The following is a 16,122-nucleotide window of genomic DNA, read 5'->3' on the forward strand; positions in this document are numbered from 1 at the left end:
GCAGGAACGTTCCAACATTGGCATCTCTGTCCCTGTCCCTCTTCCTGGCTGCTGGGTGAGATCCTCTGCCTCTCCCCAGCTTGGCTGCACCACTTGGCTGAGCCAGGAGGATACAGACAATGGCTTCTCAACAAAATTACAATCAACTTCCTCCCTACTCAGAGAGGAAAAGCCACTTTGTAAATCCTTCAGGCAGCAGGACAAGGCACAGGCCAGCACAGGCCAGTGGCTGAGCAGGGATTGTCCCACCCTCCCCACCCTTTCCCAGGGATGGACTGTGGCATCAGTCTTGCCCCTTCTCATTCTCTTTAACGATAACATTTTCTATGCAGCCATTGTCAGAGTTCACTGGGAACAAATACACCCAGTCCTGCTTCCCTTTGAGAGCAGCTCTGGGAGCCACTGGCAGATTCCTCTGGGAAAGGCCCAGGGTGAAGGCTGAGCACAAATCCCAGCACTCCAAGGAGCTCTCTCTCCTTGGGTCCCACCCTCAGCACAGAGGGCCAGAGCAAGTAACACACAGCAGGGAGGTTTATCTAGATACAGGTACTTTATTTACAAATATTTAGATTAATAGCATTGTTACATCAAATGAGGAGTACAGCAGTCCAAACAGATCCTTTCTGTGACAGAAACAATGAGACCTACTGTAACTTACTCTGGGAGTACAGGTATTGCACCTCAACAAGCTGTAGTCATTACAACACTGACTTCACATCAGCAGCAGGTCGTGGTCCCTGGGCAAACCCTGGTGCAGCCTTGGGTTAAGCAGGATGCAGGAGCTGGAGATCTTGAACATACCCATCTACTGAGGAACAGGAGTTAAAAAAGGACTAACCAGACAAACAAAGGGACAGCACACGAGTTACCCAAATCCTATTGTCTGCACATTCCAGTTTTGGCTTTTATTTAACATTGACTGTACAATACTCTGGTACCACTGGTTACTTACAAGTCTGAACATCGTAGAGTTTTAGTGTCTAGAGAGGGATTTTCAGACTACTTTGTATTTGAAACGCTGCAGTAAGCCTGAAGTGGGACACAGGATTGTGGTTAAGCACCTACCCCCTTCCATTTTAAAACCTTGTGATATTTTCCAAGTGAAGCTGCACAAGGAGCCACAGTAAAACCCCACATGAGTGCAGCAACAACCCCCCAGGCAGGGTCACCACGTGACACCCCCTCACACAGGCCAGGCTGTGGCACCCCAGGAAGGATGTACTTGAAAGCTTGAAGCAAAACCCTTAAAAAACCCCTCACACAGCACTGTTAAAAAATACAAGAGTAGTTAAAAATCCCTAGAGAGCACACATTGTTCCAAACGTCCAGTTCAGCCTCTGCCCAGTCCCAAAGTCACAGGTACAAAAGCAGAAGGTGTGCGAGAGCCCGGCCACGGCTGAAGCCCAAGAATGCCAAAGAGAAGCAGGCAGAGCACTGCTGAGTGCACAGGGGAGCATTGCACAGTGCACAACGAGAGCCACACCCCACTAGTGTTAGTGTCTGTGTCCCCAGCACCGTGGGGACCCTGCAAGTGACACCCAGCAGCTGCAGCCCCAGCTGGGCTGTGCTGCCACGGGGGCGCAGAGAGCTCAGACTGTACAAACGGGGGGTTCTTACACACTGCTCTAATGCCAGGCATCATTTTCTTCATTAAAATCATATACACAGGATGTATTTAACTGTTAGCTCAGTTCCTTCAAATTTTATACATATTTACGTTCTGTTAACAAAGGTAAAGGATAAAAGTGGCAAAAGAATGGACGTAAAGCTATTGAGCACAAGAATGAACAGATCGCTTCCCTGCGCCACCCCGACCCCAGCACATCCCACAGGGAATTCTTCCAACAAAAGCACATCATTACAGAGCCCCTCGCTACCATCAGAAGTCATTTCACAGCAAAAACTTATCCTTTACTACTGACAGCTCGAACAGTTAGAGGTGGGGAAGAAAGGCCAAAGAACCATAAAATAAACCATACAAGACAAAGCCCTGCAAAAGTGTAAAATCAGGAGTCCAGCATCAGTGCTCAGTTTAAATTATGTATCGGTGACACTATCACAAGGACAATCAAGGAAAAAAAAAACTTCTAGATTTACCATGCAGGAGAGGTTTTATTACTCTACTTGCCTTTGATAACCTGATTACATCTAAAGTTGTTTAGCAGTTTAGTACTGTGTTAAACTTGTCTCAGAGTTTTAATTAAACCCGGTAAGATGTACAGAAGATGGGGAAGCGGTCAAAAGCACCACTCCCTAGAGCCAGAGGTGAGGGGTCAGAGGAGCCACGGAGGGGTCACTAGCAGCCACAGCCTTCTCTCTGGGGCTGGGGTTCGCTCGTTAGCCGCCCGCCCTGCGGGGCTGACGGTTTGTGCTGCACGCCCGACTCGGCCGCGTTCAGGTCCAGGCTCCCGTCTTGGATGTTCTGGTAGATTTTCTTGGCAGCCTCCAGGAACGCGTCCTCCACGTTCTCTCCACTGCAAGAGAGCAGCAGGAGTTACTGAGCTGCAGTGCTGCTGCCAGAGGGAGCTGGGCAGGCGCTGTGCCCTCCTCCTCAGCCCAACAGCCCGGCCCTGCACGGGGCAACCCCTACCAGGAGCAGCAGGAATAGGGAATTTGTGCAAAAGGACTGAGGAATAAGGCATCAAGCCACGGGCACAGGACTGGTCTGACAGGCTTAAAGCCAAGGGAGCCACTATGGATCAGAACCTCTCCTTGTTAAAAAGTTCTGTTCTGACAGGTGCCAGTGGGAGCCACATTTCCTGGTGGCCCTGGGGATCCCCAGTGACACAGCCAGCCCCAAGCATGGCACCGCAATTCTTCAGTTACTGGAGGGGCTGGTCACTGCCTACAGACCAAAGCTGCAGCTCTGAACAGCCAGGGGAAGGAACCCTTTACACACTGAACACACTCCACACTCAAATAAGGCCTGAAATCCAAATCAGTTCATTTGAATTCAACCAGTCTTTGCCTGAAATGCAGCCAGAGCTCTCAGTTCCAAGTTACTTTCAAGTCACAACAAACAGACCAATCTGAACATTACTGCAGCCAAAAGTCACTTACGTTTTTGCACTTGCTTCAAGGAACAATAAACCTGTTCAGAGACAGAGGTTTAACAGTCAGTGAACAACACACCTCAGAGAGCCCAAAGTCAGACACACCACGGCCTTCCCATTACATGCAAGGCACTATTTTAGCTTTTGTGACTATGTTAAGGATCAACACAAGCTGACTTCTAGAACTACACAGAGTTATCAAACTGCCTGAGGCACAGCAAGAGTTTGTACACACAATTCCATCACTCTGGGAGTGTAAGCTTGCAGCTACCCATGCTGAGGATTCACTTTAACATCACTATCTAGTAGGAAAGTACCAGCTCAAGAGAAAAAACACACACCATTTTCTTCAGCAAATTGTTTGGCTTCTTCATATGTAACATCCCTCTGTGCTTCCAGGTCTGCTTTGTTTCCTATGAGGATTATCACCTGGGTCAGGAGAGAAAAAGTTAGTCTGGGAAAAAGTTTAGGAGCCTTTTCACTGCCACCTTCATTATTAAAGAGACTTTCTAAAATCCCAAAGGGAAATAGGCAGAGCAGATTATCTGCAGAAGCCTTCAGGAGAACTTTGCTCTAGCACTCCCACTCTAGGAAAGCAGGAACAGCATCTCCAGCTGTCCCTTTCCAAGACTTGAGGGTGTTCTCATGAGATGAGGGCCTAAAAAGCTGCTCTTTACTCATGAGAGCCATTTCTTGTATTTGTTTAATCACCAGACAGAATCTTTAGAGTTTTCTCATCAGTTTGGTGCTGAAGTATTTTAGAGGCGTTCAGGACAGGCTGAAGAACAACAGCTCTGTGCTATGGGCAGAGACCCAGAAGGATCTTCCTCCACAAAACCTGGTCCAGCTTTTGCTGGAGATCCAATCTGCATTCCAGCCTAAGGACAGCATTCACCTCATTACTGACACAAAGCAAGGAGGAGTAACACAATCAAGGCTGGTCCAGATTTCATCCCAATTTTGTCTCCAACTGCTTCAACCAGACCCTGAAAGGTGAGTGGCACAAGAAGACTTTAGAGGAAGCCCTTTTGCTGCAGTAGGGAAGTGAATCACTCCACGCTGCAAGTGGGGACAGGAGCAGTGCAGAAAACACAGGCAGCTCTTGCAGAGACCACTGCAGTGCTTGGTCAGAGCCTCCCACCACTTCCTCAGGGAGAAGCAACCTTGCTTTTAAGCTAAATCAAGTCCAACTTACAGTATTTGGATTGGTGAGGTTCCTTGCATCTGTCAGCCAGCTGCTTAAGTGATTATATGTACTTCTTCTGCAAAGAATCCAGAGAGGACACTTTTAGCCTTTTATAAAATATTTAGGTGCCAACAGCACAGTCAGCATCCAAACACAGCAGCATCCATCATCCCTGCTCTTCTCCCCACCTCAAGACAGACAAAGCAGCAGCAGTGTGGACTCAGACCACAAATTCAAGTCAACTTTAAACCCTTGGAGCAGCTCTTACACTGCCAGTGGAAAGCCAGACCAGTTCCCACTGCTAACCAAGCTCTGCACACACACAAGGCTGGTGCTGTTTTCAACAGAACATGTTAAATGTTTCCAGTCAGATACTCTTAGAGAACACAGCGCAGCAGGACAGCACTTCAGTAACAAACTGCACAAGGTCATGTTTTACATGATTTACACAAACAGGAAATACATCTACATATGCAGGAAAAAACAAAGAGGTGCCTGAAGAATATCAAGAACAGCCCCAGAGGAAGATGAAAGAGGTGTGAAAGCAAAAGTATTTCATGTTGCATCTGATGCATTATTGTTTGAGCAGCATCTTCAGCTGCCAGCTCCAGAGAAGGCAGGGCAGGGTGGCTGCTGTGCAGGGCCAGGCTGTGGGGAGGAGGCTCAGCCCACACACCACGGGCAGCTCTGCACGTTCACTGCAGCCCTGCTGGGCCCCTGAGGACACCCCTGCAGGTCAGCAGCACTGCCAGTGCCTCCACAGCAGCAGCATCCCCTCCTGAACACCAGATTCAGGGGTCAGAGCCAGGTCTTTAAAACACTTCAGCACACAGGCAGTCCCAGCCTGACATGCAGACTCCTCAGGCTCAGCAGCAGGGAGATTTCCCAAGAAAAGCCACTCACATCACTCCCTGTGCCTCACCTGCAGCCCTTTAACCACTGGGGTGTCTGGGCAAGGTGTGGCAGGGAGGATGCAGTAGGGAACATCCACACACACACACAGCCTCTGAGCCAAGGGACAGACAGACAGACAGAACCTACAGGGCTGTGCACCCCAAGCTCTGTGCACAGCCAGAGCTCTGCTGCCCTTACCTGGTGATGTCGTAGACCATGAGAGCTCCTGCTGCTCCTCTGTAGTAGCTTCGTGTGACAGCCCTGAATCTCTCTTGTCCTGCTGTATCCCAAATCTGTAGTTTAATTTTTTGGCCACTAACTTCAATTATTCTTGTGCCAAATTCAACACCAATTGTGTGGGGACAGTCTGCCATAACTGTCATGAAAAATAAGAGCAAAAATCAGATTTTTCTAGGACAAGGAAATATGACTATCACAAGTTTTCAGTTATCTTTACTAGATTTTCAATCTCTAAAAAAGCATTTTTACAGCTACAGTTCCCAAACTGCATCACTTTAACAGAAACAAAATGCTCCATTTCCTGAGCTGCTGTTAGTTTTAAGAACAGTTATAAAATTCCTTGCCTTCTCTGCTGCTCTTTGGCCATACATATCAGAAGGCACCAAGTCAGCTGACTCCCAGTCTATCCTTGCAGAAGGTTAACTATTTTAATGCAGTAGGAAAAGATCATTTTTAGGGAATTACCAAGAAAGATACAGTTTAAAAAGTGTCACATTTTCAAATACAAACACCCAAGCTGGTTCAGACAGGGCAGTAGCATGACTGTCCAAGAAAATGCCAGTTTCATAAGCAGCTGCAAACACACCAGATCAAATCCAAAACGGCAACTTTCTAGTTCTGATAAATTCATGTTAATAAGCTCATCTCTGAGGAAGATCAAGACAATACAGACAGGATGAGGAGCTATTCAGGCTACCTAGAGTCAGGGGCAGTGTCACAGCAGAGGTGTTTGGCACATCAGTTTGGTTGTACTGCTTTGGCTTGGTGCTGACAGAACTTTCTCATGGACAGTCTGACCATGTGCAAAATGGCTTTTAAATAACTGGCTGATAGTGCATTTTCATTAAAACAACACTCAGAAGTTCCTGTTTCTAGTGGAAAACAAATATTTAAACTGCAGCTCCTACCCCCTTGTTAGCTCATCTCAAGCAGCTCACGGTGATGCCTGCACTGAGAAATAGCTCCAGAGTTACTCACTGAGTGAGGTAACAGCTGCTGCCAAGCCCAGAGCACCACAGCAGCAGGAACTGAACCTGATTCTTCATTAGTGATGACAAAACACGAGGAAATGTTTCAGCTGAGAGAGACTGCAGCAAGCCCTCAACACCATCACCCAGGGCAGGCCAAGTGTCCTGCAGGGCTGCTTAAGGCTGCAAACCAGAACTTTAAGGAAAATTATTTCTTTTTTTTCCTTTTGAGCTCCTTAACAGCACTAAAAACTCAACTGCTTGTGATCAAGCTACACCAATATTGAAAGCAAACAAAGCTCAGACACTAAATTTTTCTTTGTCCATATCAAAATCCACAGAAAGCTGTAAAATCAGATCCAGTCCTCCCACTCCTCACAGGCAGGATTGGCTGGAGCATTTTGCCATAATTACATCAATATTTGTTTCTGTATCTGCTGAAGTCAATGAAATGTGACCCAGTACAAGCCAAACTCACAGAGAGTAAGAGAGAGACCAAAGTGAGCTCATGCATGATGGAAACGGGCAGGGAAAAGGGATGAAAATGCCAGTTAGAATAAATATCATGAACTGAAATACTCACACTTCTTTTCTGTGAATTGATGAAGCAAACAGGACTTTCCTACACCCATGTCCCCTGTTACAGAAAGAATAGTTAAATCATTGTTGCAACAAGCACATTTTCTTCCTCCCACATAACAAATGGTACAGAGACATTCATTTCTCAGGTCAGATGGGCAGTATTCTATCCCTGGCTGTAGCCTTGAATTTATCAACTTGCCACTGAAGCTTTGGCTGCAGATACAGCTCACAAGCAGGAGCAGATCACTCATGAAACAGTTAATTTGTATTACTGATTTAATAATTGTATTTCACAAGGTTATAAAAAGTACAGCTGAAGAAACTGAAATGTAAAATATACTTGGTGTTTGCTGCTGTCTTACTGTGGTAAGAACATCAAAATACTGACAACCATCCAGAGCACCTCAAGAAATTGCTTTATTTCCACTGATGCTCTTGCACAATGCCAAGAGTGAGACACAGCAAGAGCTTTTAAGAACCAACTCTTCCAGAGGCTGAGGCTGTCAAGCAGCCTGACTTAAACCTGCAGATCATTTACACCTACACAAGGTCATTAACAATTAAACAATTAACAGTAAGACCAGTTCTTCCAGGACAGCAATAAATGCAATCCCTTAGAGTCCCTGACTAAGCAGCCAAGGGAGCTGCAGCTAACAGCAACATTTAAACACAAAAATACAGCCTGACAGAGGTTTATGAGCCTCATGCAATGGTTTCCAATCAGCACTTGTGCCTTCAACATAAATTCTAAAACCTCTGAGATTAATGATGCAAAATGCTCCAGTAAGTGCTGAAGCTGTAGAGAAGTGTGGTGACCTGGGGGACTGAGGTGGGACAAGCACAGACTGAAAGCACAGCCCCAGGCTCCTCATGTACCCAACAACATCCACAGGTGTGAGCCCACTGCTACTTACCAATAATGATGTACTTAAAGATGTAGGAATAGTTGTAAGGTGCAGTTGCCATTGTGGCACTAAAATAAAAAAGAGAACATGTCAGAACTGATACTTGTTCTCTCAAGGCAACCCAAATAATCCAGTTTAGTTCATATAAACAAAAACCCCTTCCTGTTCCTCTCTCCCCCAGCCGCCCTTTCATTCACAGTTCAGACCTGTGCAGCTCCCCAGTGCCACTGAATTCATGGCACAGCCAGCAAAGCTCCCACACTGCTTGCTCTGAGCCCCTGTCAGCAAGGCCTCCAAGCAGAAACACAGATTATCAATTTTGTCCAGAAGGATTTAAAGCTGTTGAAAAGCTCAGTCCTTGCTCTGCAGTCACTGCCAGGCCAGCACCGACCCACCAAGGAGCTGAGGGATCAACCCAAAATAAAATCTGACTCCAGCCAAAACCTGGAGAGATTTAACAAAACCAGCAAGTTGGAACTATTACCTCACACTTTTGAGACTTGCAACAGAACAAAGGAATCAGAGCAGCTTGCAGAACAGCTAAGATTTAAAAGATTGCTGTAGTAGCCTTAACTGGGCCTGGGGTGCTGCCTGTCCATGTCAGAAAAGTTCTGTAAACCACAAATCAGATGTTCAGGAAGTTGGTTAACATCTCTGTGGCTTTGTCAGCTCAGCAGTGCTACAGCCAGGCTGCTGAGCAGTTTCTCTTTTTTAAAAGGCAGTCAAAATACTTCTAACATTCCAGAATTTTCCTAAATGTCGAGGGAATCAGAACTGGCTTTGGCTGTTTAAATCTGCAAGGAGTGAAAGCTGACTTGCTAACTCACACATCAGTTAGCCAGGATTACACATCTGTAAGGGCCAGATGTTGCCAGGTAACATTAGAGATGGGAAATGCCTGCTTTGGTCCCAGGCTTCAAGTTAAACTGGATCCACTGCTCAGTTGAGCAAGTGGAAAATTTCTAGCAGGAATCCAGCACTTCCCTTGCTGCTCCTGCAGGGCAGATAGCCAGCCATTACAAACACATGGTGCTCCTTGCAAGGAACACTGCTGGAGCCTAGAAAGATTTTCATTAGGTCATGTGTCATTCACATGACAAATGAAACCAATACTGGAAAGAACTACAGAGGAAAGCTTCCAGGCCTGGGACCTTCTCAAAAGCAAAGCACTGTTCCCTGCACCACAATTAATCCCCCTCAGTGAGCTGCAGTCGTAGGAAAGATGCACAAATCTCATTCCCAGCTCAGAGCCAGCAGCCTCTGCTTCCCAGCACTGAGATTTGAGGCAAACATGCTTATCTAGACCTGGGAGGGGAACACTCCCAGAGCAGCTCAGAGGGTTTGCAGAGTGCCAGGCTGTGCACCTCGTGTCCCCTCCACGCCTGGCTCAGGACATGGAAACACTCCTGGGTCCTTCTGTCCCAGCAGAACACAAAGCACCTCTGCTAAATCCAACAGAGACACACACTGTTCACTGAACCAAGTTCATTCCAAGATAGGAAATAAACTGACAAATTTGGACACTAATTCAGCAAGCAAGCCAGCAGCTTTATTGCTTTATTTCCTGGAAGGTTCCAGAATTACAGTACCAGCTCCAACACGTGAATGGTTATTTTCAACAGCAGTAAATAAAGACAAGTCACTGCTCCATATTGAGTTCCACAGGAATGTGTCACTGTGGAAACATCCAGTCCTTCAAGTTTCCTGAACATCTTCACACATTATGTTCTTTCTCTTCCCCAGCACAGTAAACTGGGCACACAAAGCACAAGTTCCTGCAGGACCCTTCCCCTGGCACCTCCTGTCTGGGCAGGGCAGGAGCACCACGCTCACAGCTCAGCTCCAGGGCCAAACTGGGGCTCCTTGAGGTAACTGAAGTACAAAAGTAAGCTTGGACAAGCTGATTTATACATGCAAGTACTTCAGGAGGAGAGCAGGAACTGCCCTGTTTCCCACAAAAGCAGCTGGCTGTTACAGCCCTGAGACACCAAGAGCACCACTGTGCCCCAAAGGTTCCTGTGCATTCTGAGCATGGCAATATCCAGTGCCTGATGCTGTTAACAACCCCACCCAAACCAGCAGCACCACGAGCTCCAAGCCAGGGGACCGAGCACCTGAGTGGCCATGAAATCTGCAGGAGCCTGCGTGCCCTCTCCTCTTCCCAAGAGCAGGAGGCCAAGGAGTGCCAAGCACTGCAAACACAGGGAAGTTTCATGTTTCTGAGCACATGACTTCAGGATATCACTGTGTGGTAAACAGTGCTGAACTGCTCTGCTGTTCCAACCAGCAGGGAAATGCACCCTGCAATCCAAGTCTGGAAAGTGAGGAGGAATTTTTTTTAAAGCATGGACAAACTGGGAACTCTGTGCAGTCTCTGTCACAATCTGAAGTGAGCCTCACCTAGATCTGCACTGCTAAATGTACAGCTCTGTTTGTCAGGCTGCTTCTGCTTGCTGAGATATGATCATTTTCAGTATGCCCTCTAAGGAATAAAGTCTTTACTATGCTATTTCAATATAAAAAAACTACTGGTATTACATTTATTCCAAGGGTCACATTACAGAAAAGATTCTGAAATACTCCAAACCATTAGTAAAGGTCAGGAATATTTTCTGGAGAACAGATGATTCCTTTAAATAAAAATTCAAGTAAAAAACCCAAGCAATACTAAAACAAAAACTTTTAAACACTCAAATTCCAATAAGGATTAGCAGGAATTCGAACTGTACTCAGATCTTGGAATAGAAGTGATATTCCACAAGGACTCTGTGCTGAAGGAGAAAACAAAAACTGCAACCAACTGAACACAGAAACCCTGCTGAGAATTCAGCCTTGGAAAAGTGACCACCTCAGCATTTACTGCAGGCGAAAGGAGGAAGTCCAGACAAGAGCAGGGCACAGGAGGGGTCAGAGAATTCTGAACTATCAGCTCCATGTCAATGCAAGGGGCTGGTGCCTTGAGAGGAATCACCCATCTGCAGGAACTGGAGTTCTGCCTCCACCCTCTCTGCTCCAGACACGTGAATCTCAGTAATTCCAACGGGGGGATGGGGCTTGCTTTCCTCCTGGGAGAGCAGGAACTGCAGGGCTGAGAAAGCTGCACATAAACACCCAGAGCTCAGCCTCAGCCATGCTGGCACTGTGACACCAAAGCTAACCAGCCATGAGTTTACAGTTAACAGAAAGCAGAAGTTCAGTCTGGGAGCTCCCAGGCCAGGCTGCCAGCTCAGTGCTGGCTCCCCTCTCCAGGTAAGGCTGCCCTGGGGCCCAGAGCTTCAGTGCAGGATGGCCATGGGCCAGAGGATCTCACCAAGCACAGATTTATGCTCATTTCAAAGCCTATACAATTCATCTCTGTTTTACATTCAATTTTGCAGTGAGCAGTGTCACCAAATCCATTTCTCATATATCAAACTTCTTATAGGCTTTTTAAAAATAACATTAAAGATGACCTTAATGAGACACCAGTACATCTACATCTCCTCCTCTAATCAACAAGCAGCACACAGGTATTTAGAAATCTCACCAAAGCCTTATTTAAAGTATCAGCTACATCTGTACTTCCTGAGATAAGATTGTTCTGGGCAGACTGCAGTAACATTCTTTATCACAGTAACATAAGTGTAAATACCAGATTCATAGCAGCCTTTGTGAGACCTGTGCAGTTCCTTCCAGCTCAAGGACACAGCTTTCACTCTTCACTGAGCATCATTTGCATGGAGAAATTTAATATCTTTATGCTCAACAAGAGAAGGTGTGTTATGAAAGGAGCCCAGAACCTGCATGCAGAGGTTTATTAGACATTGCTGTGGTTCCCAGCATCAGCTGATGGATGGTCCATGTGCAGGGATGAGAGCTGGGGGAAAAAAACACCACCTTCAAACTCAGCAGTGCCCAGCTTTGTAACTGTTCCCTGCAAAGCACAGCTCTGCAGCCAGGGAAGCACTGGGCAGTTACTCTGAAGCAAAAGGTATTCTGTGGTCCATCTGGGCAGCCAGGTGTGCTGTGCATCATTCTTCAGGGATGTGCAGCAGGAAAAGCTCTCACAGTTGAAGCTGCAGATTACTTGGATGTTAATTAACAGACAACAGTGAGATTGATAAGGAAGGGGGAGGAGCTGCAGAGGGGTGGCATTGTTTCATTTCGTAATTGCACTTTCCCCCTGATAAGGACTTTTGTCAAGCACAGAACAATGTGCTTCAACTGGTCCCTCAGAAACAGTCTGAGTGCTTCAGTGATGGTCACCTGTCAGAGCACAGCACCCTGAAGGTAACAACAGTTCTGTTATCAATTAAAAATGTTATCAAGCACTGAACTCCCACAGGTCTGCTGGCCACAGCAAGCTGTGAGGTCTGCTACAAATAAATTCCACTGTGGTTCTCTGGCTTTCACACACCAAGGACATTCAGGTCTTCCCGAGCCACATCAACATCTCAGCCCTCTTTAGGATGATGCTCTGCAGCCACCCTGCTCTGCATATTTATTCATTTTTGCAGGCTTGGCTTTACAAAGCCCTGCTGAGCCTGGTCCCTGAGGAGTCTGAGCCTGCTGCAGCCTTCACACCTGTGTGACACCATCACTTGTTGCTGGCCAGCTCCTTACTCATCCTCAGCTCCTCCAGAGTCACCCTCCCCTGCTTTCCCCTTTGGATTTCACCAAAGGATTCGATGAGCACAAGGCAGGAAATCTGGCTGAGGTGATCCCTGCTCAGCAGCAGCCTCTGGGAGCTGCTGCCCAGGATCACTTTGCATTTCCTCACTGTTCCCACCTCTGGTTGCTCCTTCCCTGGCAGCACAGGGGCCTGCAGGCTCTGGGGCTCAGAGTGCAGCCCTGCAGAGCCCTTTCCAGGCTGTTCCTGAAGAAATGCATTTGGAATGTTCCCTAATCATGTCAAACACCCTAACCCAGCCTGAGGCCTAGCAGCTTCTTCTAAAGGCCTTCACTTCTCCTTCCTCCAGGAGAACTTCATTTTTCTTTTTAAATCAAAGTTCCATAACAAACTACCTTCACTTTCTGACTTTCCTCACCAGCTCTCCAGTCACACCCACCTTGTCCTGGCTGTCCTTCTACTGGTTTCACATCCTGCCTCATTAAAGTTACTCCATTTTGCTTCCTAAACTTCCTGCATTTATTTGTGCACACCTCAATTGTCCCCAGCCACGCCCCAGCAGCAGAGCTGAACTAATCACTGCCTGCCTGTCCCCACCAGCTGCAGCACCTCCTGCCATGTCCCTGCCCTCAGCCACCCTGGATCCACTTGGATCTGCTCTCTTCTCCTGCTCTCCTCTTCCTACACAACACTCCAACCTCTTGTGTGTCTGCTCACAGCAGGAGAGCCAAGGTCCAGAGATATCAGCCAAGTGTGGGACAGAATATCCAAAACCAGAAGAGTTTTCTGTCATTCCAACAAATCAGAACTCTGGAGTCCCCACCTAGGGAAACACAAGTCACAGACGTTTTAGGTAAACATTAACCAAGCTCTGCCTCCTGTTTCAGGAAGATTCAGCAAAATGAGAATCAACCTAACCAGGTTCCATTAGATACCCAGGAGTGAGCAGGTAATTTTCAAGTATTATTTACATTTTACATCCCAGCGCCTCCAGTAGAACAGGTTTGTTTCCAAACTGCTGTCCTTCATAAGAACTCCTCTTTTTTTTTTTTTTGTTACTCACAAAATGGAAAAGAGGAACTTCTTCCTTCCACTCAGATTTACAACATTTTCCAATCCCTACAGGAAGCTAGCAAATTCCTTTATAAACCAGATTAAATTGTGACATTTAGTAATTGAATTCCCCAAGGTTTTTTCTTCCCATTAGCAAGTACTGCCCAAGCACAAGGGCCCCTCAGTCCAAACCATGACAGGAACCAATTCAGGCAATCCATTCCACAGGATAACATCTGTAAAAGATGAGGTGACTTGGGGTTTGATATGGTTTAGGATACAGCCAGCCTGAGTGAATACTGTTCACTAAGGGGCTCTGAAAAACATCCCAACACAGATCTACCCCATCTCAAAGCAGAAACCACAGTGAGTAACCTCCAGAAGCACTGGCAGGGCCACTCCAGTGCAGGCACCCCCCTCTGCCTGGCTTTCGTGCAAGGATAATTCAGCACAGCTCCAATTCAACACAAAGCTACCAAGAGATGTTGTAGATACTTCGTGTGCTGCAAACAGGCAATAAACAATTAGAAGAAATATAATAATTTCACTCTGTTTAGCCTAAATAAGCTTTGACAAAAAAACCCAGTCTAGAATACTTTCGCTGCTTTCTCAAATAGGAAGTGGCTTTTCCCTCAACCCTCAAAGTTATTTTTCTGTCAAAGTTCATGACGGCACAGGTCAATATAACAAAAGTAGAGATAACGCTGCACATCAGCCACATATACGGTACAACATACACATACACACCCTACGTGCAACTGCAACAGCTCGTAAGGGGGAGATACAGAAACACACACACAGAAATATCGCCTGGGCCGGCTGCTGGCGCTGCCGCCCGTGCAGTGCCGAGGAGCAGAGGGAGGCGGCGGTGACACCGAGAGCGGCCTAGGCCTGCCCGCAGCCTCCCCCCGCCGGCCCGGCCGCCCCTTCCCCTCCCCGCCGGCCCCGGGGCCCGCCCGCAGCGCCCTGGGGGCCGCACGGCGCCCTGCGGGCCCGCGGGGCCGCGGCTCGGGGCGGCACCGGGCCGGAGCGCGCCCGCCCGGGACCCGCCCCGCTCCGCCCGGCCCGGCGGAGCCCCGGCGCGGGGCCTGGCGCTGCAGGCCGGGCCGGGCGGGTGGCGGCGGCCCGCCGTACCTGTGCTCGGGGCTCAGGGAGCTGTGCAGCGCGGCTGTGCGGGCGGTGCCCGGTGCCCCGCGGGCTGTGTGGCTCGGCTCGGTCCGGGCTCGCTCCGCTGCCTCAGACGCGGCTCCGCTGCGCCCCCATCACCCCCGCAGCCAAGATGGCGGCGCCCCTCGCACGGGGTTTCCCCTCCCACTCTCGACGGGCGCCGGGGCCGCACAAAGAGTGGGCGCGAGGGCGCCGCGGCGCAGCCAATCACGGCGGGCGCTGCCCGGCGAGGCCCCGCCCACCCCGCCGGCGCGAGGGGCGGGGCAGGGCGGGGCCGGGCGGGCGGGAGCGCGCGCGCGCAGTGGGGCCGGGGCGGGGCCGGGCGGGGCCGGGCGGGAGCGCGCGCGCCCTCAGGCGGAGGAGCCGCGGCGGCGCCTCAGGGCGGAGCGGGCTCGGGCGCCGCGGAAAATCCCGGATTTCCGCGCTGTTCTCCCGGAAAATCCCGGATTTCCGCTCTGTTCTACCGGAAGATGTCACGGAAGCCAACAGTGACCCGCCCGGAAGCCCCGTCTCGCCGGGACATGGTGCGAACCGGAGCAGCCCGGCACGGCGCAGGTACGGGGCTGTAGCGGCGTCCGGCACCTCTGAGGGGCTCCAGAGCCCCCCGTGTGTCCTCAGTAACATCATCCCGTGTGTCCCGTGAAATGCTCGAAGGTGTTCATTTGGGCTTTGAATATTTTATATCGGCTTTTTAAACACTTGTGGCATGCGATCCTAAAGACCTACCCCCACAACGTACTGCCCAAATCTCAGAGCTCACGGGATTCAAAAAATAAATCGGTGGTTCAGGAGATGTAAAAGTGTATCAGTAAACTCCCCCAATAAGGATTTTATTTCAGTCCCACACATTATGGAAAACATCAGAGTCTGCTGTGTGTCAGTGTCCAAGATTCAAACTGCAGCTTCGCCATTGCCATAACATTTCTGTGGAAGTATTTTCCAGAATGGGCATTTTCCATCTCCATTACTGTGACATTACTAATTCCCTTCCCTTAGTTGAGCAACACCCAGGGAATCCTCTGCTTTCCATGAATCAGCCACCCCCTAATTATTACTCAACTTCTACCAGGGGGAAGCAGATAACACTCCCTGTTACCTGGGCAGAAACCTCAGAGAGTGAAAAGCGCTGGTGAAAAACAATTAGAATTATTTTCCCCTTTATCTACACACTAATAAATAAATAAATAAATCTCTGAGTGACAAAAAGCAAAGATTCAAAAATTCAATTCAATAGAAATTTCTATTTTTCAATAGAAAAATAAAAAGTCTGCTGGCAATGTAGTACAGATGTAGGACTCCTGTCAGTTACTGTCAGGGTTCTAACCTTAAAACAGACAACACTACAACAGAATCCTTTTCAAGTTTTGCAAAACCTTATATGGAGTGACTTTTACTAGGAAAATAGGTCAAAACAAGCCAGTGAGAATGATTTCCACGAGAGGGAGTCTTTAAACGGAAAATGACC

At 48.3% G+C, this 16,122-nt stretch overlaps 1 protein-coding gene across 1 annotated transcript; it reads right to left on the reverse strand.

Moving 5' to 3' along the window:
• Window positions 1-531: 531 nt before the first annotated feature.
• Window positions 532-14,771, reverse strand: RAB14 (RAB14, member RAS oncogene family). Its single transcript, XM_063174830.1, has 8 exons — window positions 14,625-14,771; window positions 7,838-7,896; window positions 6,925-6,978; window positions 5,332-5,509; window positions 4,249-4,315; window positions 3,395-3,482; window positions 3,061-3,091; window positions 532-2,474 (listed from the first exon to the last, which is right to left on the reverse strand). Exons 2-8 carry the CDS (start codon window positions 7,887-7,889, stop codon window positions 2,297-2,299), a joined length of 648 nt encoding a protein of 215 aa, XP_063030900.1. The 5' UTR covers window positions 7,890-7,896; window positions 14,625-14,771; the 3' UTR covers window positions 532-2,296.
• Between the last annotated feature and the right edge of the window lie 1,351 nt (window positions 14,772-16,122).

The sequence above is a fragment of the Melospiza melodia genome, chromosome 22, assembly GCF_035770615.1.
Source record: "Melospiza melodia melodia isolate bMelMel2 chromosome 22, bMelMel2.pri, whole genome shotgun sequence".
Lineage (NCBI taxonomy): Eukaryota > Metazoa > Chordata > Aves > Passeriformes > Passerellidae > Melospiza > Melospiza melodia.

Excerpts from the sequence above, each read along its gene's own strand:
- RAB14 (XM_063174830.1), bottom strand. The coding sequence starts at position 7,889 with ATGGCAACTGCACCTTACAACTATTCCTACATCTTTAAGTACATCATT. Across the intron at positions 6,979-7,837 it reads CTTTAAGTACATCATTATTG|GGGACATGGGTGTAGGAAAG; the intron begins GTAAGTAGCAGT and ends TTTCTGTAACAG. Across the intron at positions 5,510-6,924 it reads TCAATTCACAGAAAAGAAGT|TTATGGCAGACTGTCCCCAC; the intron begins GTGAGTATTTCA and ends TTTTCATGACAG.